Below are 15,640 nucleotides of genomic sequence, written 5' to 3'. Positions count from 1 at the left end.
TTTGCTCATTTTTTTTCTTTCCCTATTACTTCATGCTATTATTTAGTAGTTGACGAAAGTGATTCCAGGATTGAATGGCTTATCATATGAAGAGAGTTTGATGGCTCTGGGGCTGTATTCACTGGAATTCAGAAGAATGAGGGGTGACATTATTGAAACCTATCAAATAGTGAAAGGCCTTGACAAAGTGGATGTGGATAGCATGTTTCCAATGGTGAGAAAGTCTAAGACCAGAGGACACAGCTTCAGATTAGAGGGACATTCTTTTCGAACAGAGATGAGGAAGAATTTCTTAAGCCAGAGAGTGGTGAATCTGTGGATTTTTGTTGCCACAGGCAGATGGAGAGGCCAAGCCTTTATGTATATATAAAGCAAAGCTTGATAAAATCTCTTACTATCTCTTCTTTCAGTTAGTCCTGACGAAGGGTCTCGGCCCGAAACATCGACAGTACCTCTTCCTATAGATGCTGCCTGGCCTGCTGTGTTCACCAGCATTTTTTTTTATGTGTCTTGCTTGAATTTCCAGCATCTGCAGATTTCCTCGTGTTTGCTTGATAGATGCTGATTTGTCAGGGCATGGAAGGATACAGAGATAACGCAGGAGAGCTGAGGATGAACTTGCAGGTTTAAAAGTAGATGATATAATATGTAATATGAATGTAAGGAAAGGGAAGCCAATGATTGGGTACAACTGCAGGCTAAGCAAAGAGTTAAGCTGTACCACAGAGACAAATTTCATGAGGGTGAAAAATGCAGGACTAAAGGTGCTGCATTTAAATGCACTTTGCATTTGGAATAGGGTGGATAAACTCTTGGTACAATTGGAGATTGGTCGGTATGACGTTGTGGGCATGACTGAGTCGTGGCTGAGAGAAGGTCATGGGAGTTTAACATCAAAGGATATACTTTGTATCGAAAGGACAGGCAGGAAGGTGTAGGCGATGATGTGGCTCTATTGGTAAGAAATGGAATTCCATCTTTAGAAAGAGGTGACATAGGGTCAGAGAATGTCAAAACTTTGTGGGTGGAGTTAAGAACCTGCAAGGGTCAAAAAAACCCATTATGGGTGTCATATATTGGCCTCCAAATAGTAGTCAAGATGTGGGGTTGAGATTGCAAAGGGAGCTGGAAAAGGCATGTAATAAGGGTAATGCCACAATTGTAATTGGGGACTTCAATATGCAAGGGGATTGGGAAAATCAGATTGGTGTTGGATCGCAATAGAGGGAATTTGTTGAATACCTACGAGATGGCTTTTTAGAGCAGCTTGTGCTTGAGCCTACTCAGGGAAAGGCTAACTTAGATTGGGTGTTGCGCAATAACCCAGATTTTATTGGTTAGTTTAATGTAAAGGAATCTTTAGGAGGCAATGATCACAATATGGTTGAATTCATACTGCAATCTGAAAGGGAGAAGCATATGTCACATGAATCAGTATTGCAATGGAATAAAGGGAATTACAGAGGCATGAGAGAGGAGCTTGCGTAGGTGGATTAGAGGAAGATACTGGAGGTGATGATGGCAGAGCAGAGGTGGCTGAAGTTTCTGGGAATAGTTCACAGAGCGCAGGATTGATAAGTCCCACAGAAGAAGAAGTTCTCAAATAGCAGGGGTAGGCAACCGTGGCTGATGAGGGGAGTTAAGGACTGCATAAAAACCAAGGAAAGGGCATAAAAGGAAGCAAAAGTGAGTGGGAAATTGGATGGTTGGGAATAGAATATAAAAACAAGGAGATAAAGCTGATCTTAATAAGACAATAGGCAGGTCGCAGTATTGTCAACAGTTTTGGGCCCCTTATCTCAGAAAGGGTGTATTGTTATTGGAGGGAGTCTAGAGGAGGTTCACGAGGATGATTCTGGGAGTGAAGGGGTTAACATATGAGGAGCATCTGGCAGCTTTGGGCCTATCCTCACTGGAATTTAGAAGAATGTCGAGGTGGGGGAATCTCATTGAAATCTACCGAATTTTAAAAGAACTAGATAAGGTGGATCTGAAGAGGATGTTTCCTCTGGTGGGGGTATCCCGAACTAGAGGGCACAGCCTCAAAATTGAGGGGTGATCTTTTAGAAGAGAAGTAAGGAGGAATATTTTTTGCCAAAGAGTGGTGAATCTGTGGAAAGCTCTGCCACAGACTGCGGTGGAGGCCAAGTTCGTGGGTATATTCAAAGTGGAAGTTGATAGAATCCTGATTGGTTGGAGCATCAAGGGATCTGGTGAGAGAGCAGGTGTATGGGGTTGAATGGGATCTGGGATCAGCCATGATGAAATGGTAGAGTGGACTTGTTGGGCTGAATGGCCTAATTTTGCTGCTATGTCTCATGGTGTTATGGTCTTATTGGGGCTGAGACTAAGATTGGATCAGCCATCATGAAATGTTGGAGCAGATGCGATGGGCCAAATTGCCTAATTCTGCTCCTAAATCTTATGATCTTAGTTGTTGGTACTTGGTTCAAGATAAAATAGATTAAATAGCTTGCTAAATTGAAATGAACTAGAAATAAGTATTTATCAGCTTTTACAGTCTGCTTCAAAGTCTGGCAGTTTTCAAGAAATGATGAGAATGAAGAAATACATTGATATATGGAGACTTTCTTTCTAATTGTTTAGTAACTTTTGCAGTGGTAACATTAAATATTCTCGTTTGGTAAAGTTTATAAAAGGATGCATTAATGTGAGACGGTTTAATTCAATGGTGATTTTTTATTTACACAGAGTAGTGGGTGCCTGGATTGTACTGCCAGTTTGGTGGTGGAGGCAGATACATCAGAGGCGTTTAAGAGACTGTTGAGTAGATACATGGATATGTAGAGAATAGAGGTAAATGGCTTTTGTACAGACAGAAAGGATTAGTATACAGTAACTCAGCATCATTAGCTTAATTAACTTGGTACAGCTTCATGAGCTGAAGGGCCAGTTCATGTCCTGTTCTGTATTGTTCAATGTTCTAAGTTCTAAACACCTTCATAACTATGATAATAGTTCTGGTTCAATGGCCTGATTAGATTTCTAGTCATTATCTCACTTCTGGGGTAAGTAATATTTTGTATACATACAATATAATTTTCTTGTTATCAATATATGGATAAATAAGTTTCCATTTATTGTTATTTGTTTCTTGATTTTTTTTGCCCCTGAAATGTGACTTCTGTTCTAACTTTTTGAAATCCTTGACTGATCAAAATGGAGAAGGAATATCCAGGAAGGGACTGAAACCACCTATTTCTTTGTTGGGGGCACAGGACAGTCTAGTAAAAATGGCAGAGGGAGTACACTACCTCCCATAGTACACATTGGCTTGTCTATTAAACATTAACTGTGCACTTATGGCAGCATTGCAGATCCCACATAGCTCTCCTCAGCCAGTTGAGAATTCACAGAAGAGCCATACAAGAAATCACTGAAGTAACTGCTGAAGGAAAAGACCATTAGATTGACCATAATCTTTTGTAGTCTTGCATTCTTTGTGATTGTTTGCAGATTTTAAATTACAAAACATAGTATAAGAACAGTGAAATTTGTGAACTTTGCAACATCAATTGATTCAATAGATGTTGGTGTCAATGTATTGTTATATGTATTGTTTATTGTAATGTTATATGTTCATATTTATCAGAATTGGCAATCCAGCACATTTTTGACTTTAAAGTGTATTAATATCTTCTTTAAAATCACTAATCCCCTTTTGCATTTTCTATTGAAAAAACAAGAATTTCTCTGTAAACACAAGAAATCTGCAGATGCTGGAAATTCAAGCAACACACACAAAATGCTGGTGGAATGCAGCAGGCCAGGCAGCATCTATAGGAAGAAATACAGTCGACGTTTTGGGTCGAGACCCTTCGTCAGGACTAACGGAAAAAAGAGATAGTAAGAGATTTGAAAGTGGGAGGGGGAGGTGGAGACCTGAAATGATAGGAGAAGACAGGAGGAGGAGGGATGGAGCCAAGAGCTGGGAAGTTGATTGGCAAAAGGGATACAAGGCTGGAGAAGGGGGAGTATCATGGGACGGAAGGCCTTGGAAGAAAGAAGGAGGGAGGGGAGCACCAGAGGAAGATGGAGAACAGGCAAGGAGTGATTGTGAGAGGGACAGAGAGAGAACAAAATAACCAACTAAATAAATAAATAATAAATAAGGGATGGGATAAGAAGGAGAGGAAGAAGGAGAAGGAGAGGTATTAATGGAAGTTAGCAAAATCAATGTTCATGCCATCAGGTTGGAGACTACCCAGATGGAATATAAGGTATTGTTCCTCCAACCTGAGTGTGGCTTCATCTTTACAGTAGAGGAGGCCATGGATAGACATATCAGAATGGGAATGGGATGTGGAATTAAAATTTGTGGCCACTGGGAGATGCTGCTTCCTCTGGCAGACAGAGCATAGGTATTCGGCGAAGCGGTCTCCCAATCTGAGTCGGGTCTCACCAATATATAGAAGGCCACACCGGGAGCACTGGACACAGTATATCACACCAGCAGACTCACAGGTGAAGTGTCTGGAAGGACTGTCTGTATTTCTCTGTAATGTTGTTTTCCATTTTCATTAGGAACATGTTCTTTCCTAACTTTATCCACCATCATAATGATGAGGAAAATTGTGATTTCCATATTGAAGTACCATAGCCAACCTTTTTCTATAGTTATTAAGTATATGTAGAATAGCCTTAAAAGTACTTTCTATAGTCAGTTTTCAATTGTTGTTTGAAAGGAGCTAATCTATATATTTAATCACATCACTGTTTACAGGTGTCATTTTTTTGGTTACAGAGTTAGTACCAGGAAAATTCCCATCTTCACCCCTTATACTGAGGTGAATGATTAAAACTGCTACCACAATGGTCTTCCCTGTACTTAAAACGTTGGCCGGTTTCCCTCAATGAAATAACTTTCAACCTACCAGTCCAGGTTGAATTTGTTTTCATCCGTTTGAGTTCAATTGGGTTTTATGAAATGGTAAAAATATTGGTTTAGATTTGCTTCGTGATGAGATAAACTAAAGCTATCATTTAGTCCTGGGGTTGTATATATGAGGAGAATTGACGTTCATGTAGTATGCAATATCACAACCATGAATTTAGGCAAAACTAACATCTGATGTTTGAAGTTTGACTAATGTTCTAACATTTTGAAGAATATGTATGATCAAAATAATGAAGAAAATAATTCAGGGAAGATAATGGCATAGATCGAGTGGATAGCAAGGACTTTTCCCAGGGCATAAATGGCTAATGCAAGGGGGCATAATTTTAAGGTGATTGGAGGAAAGTATGAAGAGGATGTTAGTATTTTTTGCTCAGAGTGCGTGTGTGGAATGCCCTGCCAGAGGTGGTAGTAGAGGCACAGACATTGGAGCGTTTAAGAAACTTTTGGATAGGCAGATGGATGATGGAAACATAGAAAGTTATGTAGAAGGGAAGAGTTAGATTAACCTTAGAGCAGGTTAAAAGATTGGCACAACATTGTGTGCCAAAGGACCTGTACCATGCTATCATGTTCTATGTTCTATACCTGGGTAGGCAACCTTAAGCACAAATGATTTTCTAGCATGCGTTATTCATTAATTTAAGTCCAAACCTAACTAGATGTATTTAAATGGATAATTCCCATTTTTCAAGTTTTTTATGGCATTTATCTGGCCCCACCGTCTGCTCATTAATACGCGATCCGGCCCACAGAGGCAAAAAGGTTGCCGACCCCTGTTCTATACTGTGGCTTGACTATCTTGTGGATCAGTGTAAATTTTGAACTATTTAGTGAAATGAAATTGAGGAATAAAATATGAATAAGTTGGTTTGGTTAATTGTAACAGTAACATTTTTATTTAGCTGTGTTACAGTGTATTTTTGTTTTCAACAAATGAGAATAAAGAGTAAAAAATGTAATGAATTTAACATCTTAAAAAAGAAGCACTGATTCTCAAAATTCAGTTTAAAAGTTCATCTTAGACATGCAGTTCTATTCAGCAGTTTGCTGCAGTGGGATTTGAATTTTCATGTAACTGACAAAATTGTTAATCATTGCTGTGCATTCTGCTTCTTATAAACTGACAGAGCTGTGTTTACCCTTAATAGCTTCCTTTATTGTTGCTAATTGATTTGCTTCATTATCATACTAAACCTTGATAATATGCCATTAGTGTAGTGGAATGCAGTAAATGAGCTGTTTGATGCTGAAGCTTAATGAACTAATTAGACTAATTAAAATTAATATGTGTGAAAATATCTAACCAGGAGTTCTGAATGCTACTTCTATCTGTGGAAGTCACCAACTAAGTAACTGTGATCTAACACTGATTTATGAGTGCCTGATGATCATTAGTTGGAATAAATTGCTTGTAGTAGCAGAAGCAGTATTATTTCAAGTAGATGATACTAAGTGCATTGTTAGGTCAGCAAACAGGGCAGGCTTACATATGTTGCAGATTGTCACCTTAAGCCCCAGTTCGTATATCAGACTGCTGATGTGAACAATAACTACACACTTGTACTATGTTATTAAATGGCATGAATGAAATTGGTTCTTGATTGTATTTCACTAGTTGAACAAATGTTAAACATTAGCCTGTTGTTTGCTCCAAATTAATATAATAGAGAAAAACAAATCTAAAAACATCATTGACAAGTTACTCTTTACAATGTTTCTAAATGCTGCTAACAAACCCCACACATGTTTAATGCATTCACATTTGCTTTGCTTCAGTGAAAGTTTGGTGCTTTGTAAATGAGCTCCATGCACATTTAATACTACATCGAAATATTAAATTCTGTAATTTGTCATTATTTTAGTAGTAGGTCATTTCATAAAGTGCTTAGAATTTGGGGAAGAAAATCAAAAGAACAGAAGAAATGGATGTCAAAGAAATGTGATTTTTGTGTTGCCTGTGGAGGAGTTTTGAGAAAGAGTTGTCTGCATACAGAAATGTCTGAAGGCATAACCATCAATGCTAAATGAGTACACAGAAGTGATTATTTGGAACAAAGGGAAGAAATAAGATTTGTAGTTTGATACAGCAAGATTCTAAAAATGTGTTGGAATGAGGTCGTGGAAGGATTTGGAAATGGGGACAAGACTTTCAAAATCAAGTAATCTGGCTTGGATGGGAATTGGGATGAGATAATTTGGAAATTTTGTAATGAGATAGGAAGCAGGTGCAAGTTTTGGGACAATTGTAATTGGATAAATTCAGGCATAGAGAGGGAGAATACTGAATTTGAGATGATGACAAACGGAGAAATATATTCAATGTAACGTGCAAAAGAATGAACATCAAAGTTCAAAGTAAATTTATTAGCAAAGCACATACGTGTATATATATGTACCATGCTTGTGGGGTAAATCCAAGAAACGTAATAGGAAGACCACACCCAACAGGAAGGAGAAACAACCAATGTGTAAAAGACAACAAACTGTACAAATATTAAAAAAAAGAAATAATAGTAATAAATAAATAAACAACAAATATTGAAAGCATGAGATGAAGAGTCCTTGAAGGTGAGTCCATAGGTTGTAGGAATAGTTCAGTGATTAGGCGAGTGAAGTTACCCCTTCTGTTTCAAAAGCATGATGGTTGAGGGGTAATATCTGTTCCTGGACCTGGTGGTGTGGGTCCGAAGGATAGATTTAGGTTTAAAATGTAATTTGGGGCTAAGCAGGATCTGTTCATTTTCTGCCAAGATTTGGCTGGTAGAAACGTCAGAAAACAAAAGCATATCCCAATTAGCAACAGTAAGATTTATATAGTCTGCAGTGGAGAGCTTATGTTAACTTCGTCATCACTATGCTTTTTAAGTGTAAGTGGGTATTTCTAATAAGCTACTGATTACAAAGTTTGGTGGTCTTGGTAAAACCTTTTTCTGGTCCATTGCCCTAGTGTGTTCATGTAAAAGGTTTCAGTCCAAGACTGTACAGCCACAGCAGGCATTGCAGCTCTACAACGGACTTTCCCACTGCGCACACTATATTTACATTGTCGTCAAGGCAGATGGATGCTATCATAAGATTTCATAAGTTCATAAAATTGATAAAATGATACACGTTGATATGAATTTTATAACTGGGATTAGATAAAACAGATGGGAGAAGATGACTTCCATCCGCCCTTTATTTGTACTTACTATCTTGCAACTATCTCACAGTTGTGAAATTTAAGAAAATAACTGATTAATACAGGCAAATGTTCAACTTTTTTTTTTCTTTTGCACAATTTCATATACTTGGTGGAAGAGAGCAGGATAGCAAACTATATCGATAGACTTTTTTATACTAAGATTTGGGTTAGAGGCTCAGTAGCTATAACCTTGTTCCTGTCAGATATAAATCAAATTTGTGCTGTCTCATCAAGTACCTTTTTTAATGTCAATACAAAACATGGAAACTGGCATAAGTTGGCAGTAAAAATGAGTAAATAACAAAAACAGAGGGGATAAATTTACACCAGGGCAGTGTTAGGAGTTTGATTTTGCAGGCTTGTCTTCTTCTCCAGAGCCGAGAAGAATTAATCATGAAGAAGGAACTTCAAATATCCTTTGAAATCCTTTCTTCAGTTCTTTATTTCACTGCATAAAACATGAACATATTATTCTGTTATCAGTGCAGTTGTATGAGTCTAGAAATTAGGATTTTTCACAATTCTAGCTAATTCAATCACAATTTTTGATTATATATTGGTGGCAATCCAATTATTGTCCTTCATGTACTGTGAACTGTTAACTTTTATTAGATCATTGTAGTGCCATGCTTTTGAGTTATTGGATGCTATCATCTAAGATCACCTTGATTAATGAAGCTTTTAAGACCTACTTTAAGATATAGACCAGTTTGGATCTTTTGACACTTGATGTTGCCATGGTATTCAGCCATTTTATTTAGTCTGTTCTTGTCATAGTGTTGGATTTTAACATCTGATTTTATACCACTGCTTAATGATAGGTTTTTACATCTGTACTTATGCTAGTGTTTATTAATGATGCACTATACTTTTGAGTTGAACTGTATTAATTGGCAGGAAGTACAGGCTTAAAAATATAAATTGTCTAGGCCAGTTATTGGCTTGTTGAGTACAGTATGCAATAAAGATTGGCATTATTTATCATCCCCAGAGTTTGTGTAAGAATAATGTTGTACTGGATGTCCAAGCCTGTTTTAAATGTATCATGAAGAAGGTGAACCAAATAGAACTTGATCTATTTCCTCCAGTGATTTCTGACTTCCTTTTGTTAATAGATGTTTTACTTCAAGTCATCCTATTCCATGTTAGAGTTCCATGAATATTCTGCAAATAAATATTGTCTTAAAGGAAACTAACAACATTTCTTTCACCACATTTCTTTTCTTATGCTCTTCAGTTTTCCAGTCTTAACTTGAGAAGTATTCAGCTGGAGAAAGTTGCAAGTCCAGCATTTCATAGTTCAATCATGTAAGTGTGGAGCTATATAAATTTAGTCTAACTTTAGTTGTTTTTGTTAGTATTACTAAGTACTCTAAGATTGAATAGAAATAACTTGATCTGTGCTTCGGTATACTATAGGCCCAACCAGCAATCTTTAATAGACTGCTCTACAAAAGGCTAATTTGCAGTTTTTAACTTTGTGACGAAATGTGTTCCTGCAGAGTCTACAAAGAAGTCCTGTCTCACTGCTGGCTCATTTGGTTCTCCATTTAGGATTTTTTTTCCCTCCTATCCGTAGACCTGATCTCTTGTCTTCCTCTGACTAGTTCAATATTCAGTTGAACCGCATCATGTGTTTTTAACCTTAAAGGTACAGGGGGGCATCAGTTTGGCATATAATGTTTGCTGCATTAAAGCTGATCTGTCACCAACCAAATAAATTTTGGTCAAAAGTCATTTTTTTTCCTTCCAATAACTTGAGCTTCCAGAAACAGCCACACACTCCATTGTAATCTTGTAAATATTTTTGTATCTCCCTGTTTTAAATGATACAAGCTTAAAGGTGGTCTGGTTGTAGATTTTAACATGAAAAGATTGCTGCTGTGGTTATATTCCCTACTTGTATTAGACTGCATTTACATAGGATCAGTTAGTGTGACAACAGGCAATGAATATGAAACTTCTTGAAGTATTTGTTGTGGGCTTAAAAACATTGGAGTTCTCTCTGTTGTTTAGCCTTCCTCAGCTGGAAAAAATTGACATCTGCTGGTTTGGCACTTGACTGAATAGTTGTCAGCAGCAGGGTAGCTGCATTCAGTAGCAGTTGGCTAGATGGCTGCATGCCAGCTTGTACCATCTGTGCACCTGACATTTCCTTCTAATTAACAGAAGGGTTAATTGTTCTGGCAGCCTCAAATGTAGTGTCTAACATTACCCAAGGGAGAAATGTACAAGTGCAGGAGTGGCAGGGGAGTGGAGATGGCAGACCTAACATGCCATTTTCAAACAATAGTTAACAGCAACTGGTTTTACTGGCCAGGCATTTGCAATAAGGTTGAACATTTTCTTGATAAATTATCCCAGGCTTAGGTAGATATAGAGAGAATTGTGCCAGCAAGGGGAAGACCACTGCTTGAGGCAATTATGCAGGAACAATTTGCATCCTATTACTGTATATTCCAACCTAATTTTGTTAGGTTGTGTTAATAGGATAGTATGACAGACAGAAAGCCCAGCATCAAGTGTATTGTCAATAAAGGTTTTGGGCTTCCTCTTTGTGTCAGTAGCGAATAATAATTATTTAGATACAGATGTAAAAAGTGACAGTGCAAACATTTGTTAGCCAGATAATCTAATTTTATAAAGCTGTAATTTGTGAGCTTTGTTTCAGATAATAGTCAGTGTGGTAATGGTGTAAAGTTCACTGCAATTAAAATATGAAATAGTCTGAAATGAGCAAAATATATATTAAGGTATTGGCATTCTCTCAATTATTATGCTCTCAGGTTTGAATTCTATGAGCTTGCTTTTTTGATTAAACCAAGATATTAAAATAAAGTTTAAATAGAATTTTAATGCTTAATTATGTAGTTACAGTTACTAATTACAAATATAGGTACATCAATTTATGCTTTGTTAATATACAAACATATTAACTAGTGTTAGTTATATTACGTACCAGAGAGATGCTATAAATTGGAAATACATTAACATAATTAGTGTAAGAGCAATTAAAAAAGGAAGTATGATGATCAAAATAATGCATGAGGTGATTAATAATTAGTAATGTATTTGCATTATACTTTAAATACATAAAGAAAGGGAAATTATTTTATGTTGACTATGAACTATAGCTATATATTTCTATCTAGAAGGAAAAAATCAGAAATCTCAGAGCCCCTTCTGGGAGGAAAATTTCATTTGGAAACCAATGATATGATGGGTAGAAGTCTTCATGAGGAATTAAAAGATGCATGGTGTGACTGTGAACAAAGTGAGCTCGAGGTATGTTTATTTTCCTTCTTTCACTGATAATATGTGTAGCAGAAGAGAAAGGGAGCACAGTAGGCCAGTCAGTCTTTGTGGAGAGAATAATCAAGTGAAAGTACTTTGTATGAAGGCTCTTACTCATTGAGGGCCTGTGTCCAAATGTTAGCCCAAAACTTGCTTCCTCTATTGACCTACATAATTAGCAGACATCCCACCTCTCGCGGAAGTTTCGGGAGTCTCCCGCATATTGATAGCGGCTTTCTGATGGCCGGAAATTATATACAATATCCCAGAAATGGATTTTTTTGAGAGGGTGAGGGAGAGCGAGAGCGAGCATCCTGATTGGTCTCTCTTCATGCTAAGAGTGGTCCCCAACCACCGGGCCATGAGGAAACGATATGAAACGATATGAGTCAGCTGCACCTTTCCTCATTCCCTGTCACTCCCACTGTTGAACTTGAACGCACACGAGGTCATTACCCACGCGCCAACCATGTCAGTGCTGGAAGAAGATCAACTCCTCGAGTTTGCAAATGACGGTGGGCTGAAAAGTATGTTCGACATAACATCTCTGCTGGCATTCTGGATCAAAGTCAAAGCTGAATATCCTAAGATAGCCATGGAAGCACTGAAGACGTTGCTTCCATTTCCAACATCATATCTCTGTGAAGCGGAGTTTTCTGCAATGAATGCAACGAAAACTAAATTGCGGAATAGGCTGGACATAAGGAACCCCGTTCGAGTATCGCTGTCTCCCATCACCCCTCGATGGCACCATCTTGTTGCAGGGAAACAAGCCCAGGGCTCCCACTGATTCAGCGATATTGGTGTGTTGCAATGATTTTATATGTTCATACAAGGAAAATATGCGCTGTGTGTTTAATATCCAAACGTTACTTAAAATGTGATGATGTTATTGACTTATAAGTGACTTATCACTATATTCATGCAAGGAAAATATGCGCTGTGTGTTTAATATTAAATTTGTTAGATAAACCCTTTTAGAAACGAAATTGAGTGTATTAGCCACTTACAGGTAACTTATAGTTGACTTATCACCTATATTCCAGTCGTGATTAACACACTCCACCCCTCCTCCCATCAGCCGGTGCACAACAATATTGTCAATATTAAACTGATCAACTGATCCGTGGTGCAAAAAAGGTTGGGGACCCCTGCAAGTAGACCTATCAGTTTTCTCTATGGGTGGGCTTTACAGTCGACTTCAAAAATAATGACAGTGTTGCTTGCTGCACTGTTTGCAACAGTGACTTTTCTATTGCCCATGGTGGGTTAAAATGTAAAAGCCATGTTGATGTGAGTTTAACAGGTGTCATTCGATTATTAGCATAGCTAACGTTGATGTCTATTGATGTCCTACGTGATGAGGCCAAACTCCCTGTAGACTTGCTTGAAGTGGTAATAGAATAAGCGTGATAATATAATATAATATAAATTCATATTTTAATGTCACATTTTCTGCATATACCCAACTTGGTTTACAGATTAGACAAAATCACTAAGCAAAGTATTACATACACCCTTGGAGGTTGACCGGGGGTGGGGGGGGGGGGAAGATATGGGGTTGTGGGGGGGCGGGGGTGCTACCTCCCTAAAATGAGTTTTTGCAGGGTGGGATGTCTGAATTAGTATGACTTTACCATTTCCAGATGCAACAGTTTTGATATTGCTGCAAGACATACCAATTCCAAATGCCAAAGCCCTCTGTGATAGCAGGGTATCATGCAGTGTAATAGTGCATGGTGGACAAGCCTGTTCAAGCTTTGCATGTGTATCAGCAAAATTGACAACCTGCAAAATCTTGCTCCAAACTGTCAAGGGGTTTGAAAGTTTCTGAATTACCTTGACATTCAATACAATGAAAAAATATAAAAAAACAAAAAAAAAACAGTGAAATGCTCTAAGGTTCACAGTTGAAGATAAAATTTATTATCAGAATACATATATGTCACCACATACAGCCCTGAGATTCTTTTTCTGTGGGGATACTTAGCAAATCTATAGAACAGTAACTGTAAACAATTTGTGCAAATGCAGTTAGTAAATAGATAGCAATAAATAATGAGCATGTAACAACATGATAAAAGAGTCCTTAAATGAGTGTAGCTATCCCCTTTTGTCCAAGAGCCTGATGGTTGAGGGGTAGTAACTGTTCTTGAACCTAGTGATGTGAGTCCTGAGGCACCTGTACCTTCTACCTGTTGGTACCAGTGAGGAAAGAGCATGGCCTGAGTGGTGAGGATCTTTGATGAATGCTGCTTTTCTACAGCAATGTTTCATGTTGATGTGTTCAATGGTTAAAGTGCTCAGAGTGATTTTAAATTAAAGTGATGAGCTAAAAAATAAATTGTCTAATATTTAGGCAATTTCCTTGCAGCTGTCTTCTCCATTGAGTTTAATATATTTGCAGTTCCTATAACTTGGCACCAGTTTAGCAGGCAGATACCACATTGTAAGTGTTGCGGAACTGCAGCAGGTTGTTGCTGTACTGCTGGATTTCATAAGGAGTCCAGTGATGGAGCACAGTCAGCAAAAATGTATTATTTATTTATTTTTTATTTATTGAGATACAGTGTGGAGTTGGCCCTTCAAGCCATGTTGCCCAGCAACAAATCATTTAACCCTAGCCTAATCACAGAACAATTTACAATGACCAATTAACCTATCAACCAATATGTCTTGGGACTGTAGGAGGAAATTGGAGCACCCCGAGGAAACCCACATGGTTACGGGGAAGAACATTCAAATTCCTTACGGGCAACAACAGGAATTGAACCTGGGTTGCCTGTACCATAAAGCAATGTGCTAACCACTTCACTACTGTACCGTCCCAATTGATGGACAGCTCACAAATTTAGGACATTTCTATTTATGAGGCAGTGTAAGTTTTCTGCCACTTATGGAAGTAGTTTGACATGGAACTGTTAGCATTTCTCACCAAGTTTAAGTTCATTAATTTATCGATTTGTTATTTTTAATATATTGTACAAGTTCATGTGAATTTACATCTGTAATCTTTTGCATTATTCCTTAAGCTTCAATGCATCTATTAAAGTTTGCTATAGTTCCCTGATATTCAGCATTTTCCTATAAAACACCTAATATAAATAATCACAAACAAGAGAAAATCTGCAGATGCTGGAACTCCAAGCAACACACACACAATGCTGGAGGAACTCAGCAGGTCAGGCAGTATCTGTGGAAAAGAGTACAGTCATGTTTCGGGCCGAGACTCTTCATCAGCAGTTCTGATGAAGGGTCTAGGCTCAAAATGTCAGTTGTACTTCTTTCCATAAATGCTGCTTGACCTGCTTAGTTCCTTAAGACCATAAGATATCGGAGCAGAATAGGCCATTCGGCCCATTGATTCTGCTCCGCCATTCAATCATGGGCTGATCCAATTCTTCCAGTCATCCTCACTTCACTGCTTTCACCCCATGCCCTTTGATGCCCTGGCTAATCAAGAACCTATCTATCTCTGCCTTAAATGCACCCAATGACTTAGCCTCTACAGCTGCTCGTGACAACAAACTCCACAGATTTACCACCCTGAGACTGAAGTAATTTCTCCACATCTCTGTTGTAAAAGGGCATCCTTCAAACCTGAAGTTGTGCCCTCTTGTCCTAGAATCCCCGACCATGGGGAACATCTTTGCCATATCTAATCAGTTTAGGATCTTTTAACGTTTGGAATGTTCCTGTGAGATCCCCACCATCCCCAGGGAATACAGCCCAAGAGCTGCCAGATGTTCCTCTTAGGTAACCCTTCCATTTCTGGAATCATTCTTGTGAATCTTCTCTGAATCCTCTCCAATGTCAGATTATCCTTTCTTAAATAAGGAACCCAAAACTGCACACAATACTCCAAGTGTGGTCTCATGAGTGCCTTATAGAACCTCAACATCACACCCCTGCTCTTATATTCTATACCCCTAGAAATGAATGCCAACATCTTCTTCACAACTGACTCAACCTGGAGGTTAACCTTTAAGATATCTTGCACAAGGATTCCCAATTCACTTTGCATCGCTGCATTTTGAATTCTCTCCCCATCTGAGTAATAGTCTGCCTGTTTATTTCTTCCACCAAAATGCATGACCATACACTCTCCCATATTGTATTTCATTTGCCACTTTTTTTGCCCATCCCCCTAACGTATCTAAGTCTCTCTGCAGGCTCTCTGTTTCCTCAACACTACCCGCTCCTCCACCTATCATTGTATCATCGGCAAACTTAGCCACAGA

At 38.2% G+C, this 15,640-nt stretch overlaps 1 protein-coding gene across 12 annotated transcripts in view; it reads left to right on the top strand.

Moving 5' to 3' along the window:
- The window catches only part of LOC140195234 (uncharacterized), a 665,367-nt gene that overhangs the window by 77,169 nt on the left and 572,558 nt on the right, over positions 1–15,640 (top strand). For 9 of the 12 annotated variants that reach the window (XM_072253281.1, XM_072253262.1, XM_072253298.1 and 6 more), the window contains 2 exons: positions 9,343–9,413; positions 11,258–11,390. The exons of 2 other annotated variants lie outside the window; for them this stretch is intronic. In XM_072253281.1, coding sequence (XP_072109382.1) covers positions 9,343–9,413; positions 11,258–11,390 — 204 coding nt within the window. The remainder of the gene's footprint in view (positions 1–9,342; positions 9,414–11,257; positions 11,391–15,640) is intronic. One more of the 12 variants, XM_072253253.1, reaches the window with a different exon arrangement.

This window comes from Mobula birostris, chromosome 1 (genome assembly GCF_030028105.1).
Source record: "Mobula birostris isolate sMobBir1 chromosome 1, sMobBir1.hap1, whole genome shotgun sequence".
Lineage (NCBI taxonomy): Eukaryota > Metazoa > Chordata > Chondrichthyes > Myliobatiformes > Myliobatidae > Mobula > Mobula birostris.
The sequence above is the reverse complement of the archived record's forward strand: the minus strand, read 5'-3'. Positions and strand labels throughout refer to the sequence as shown.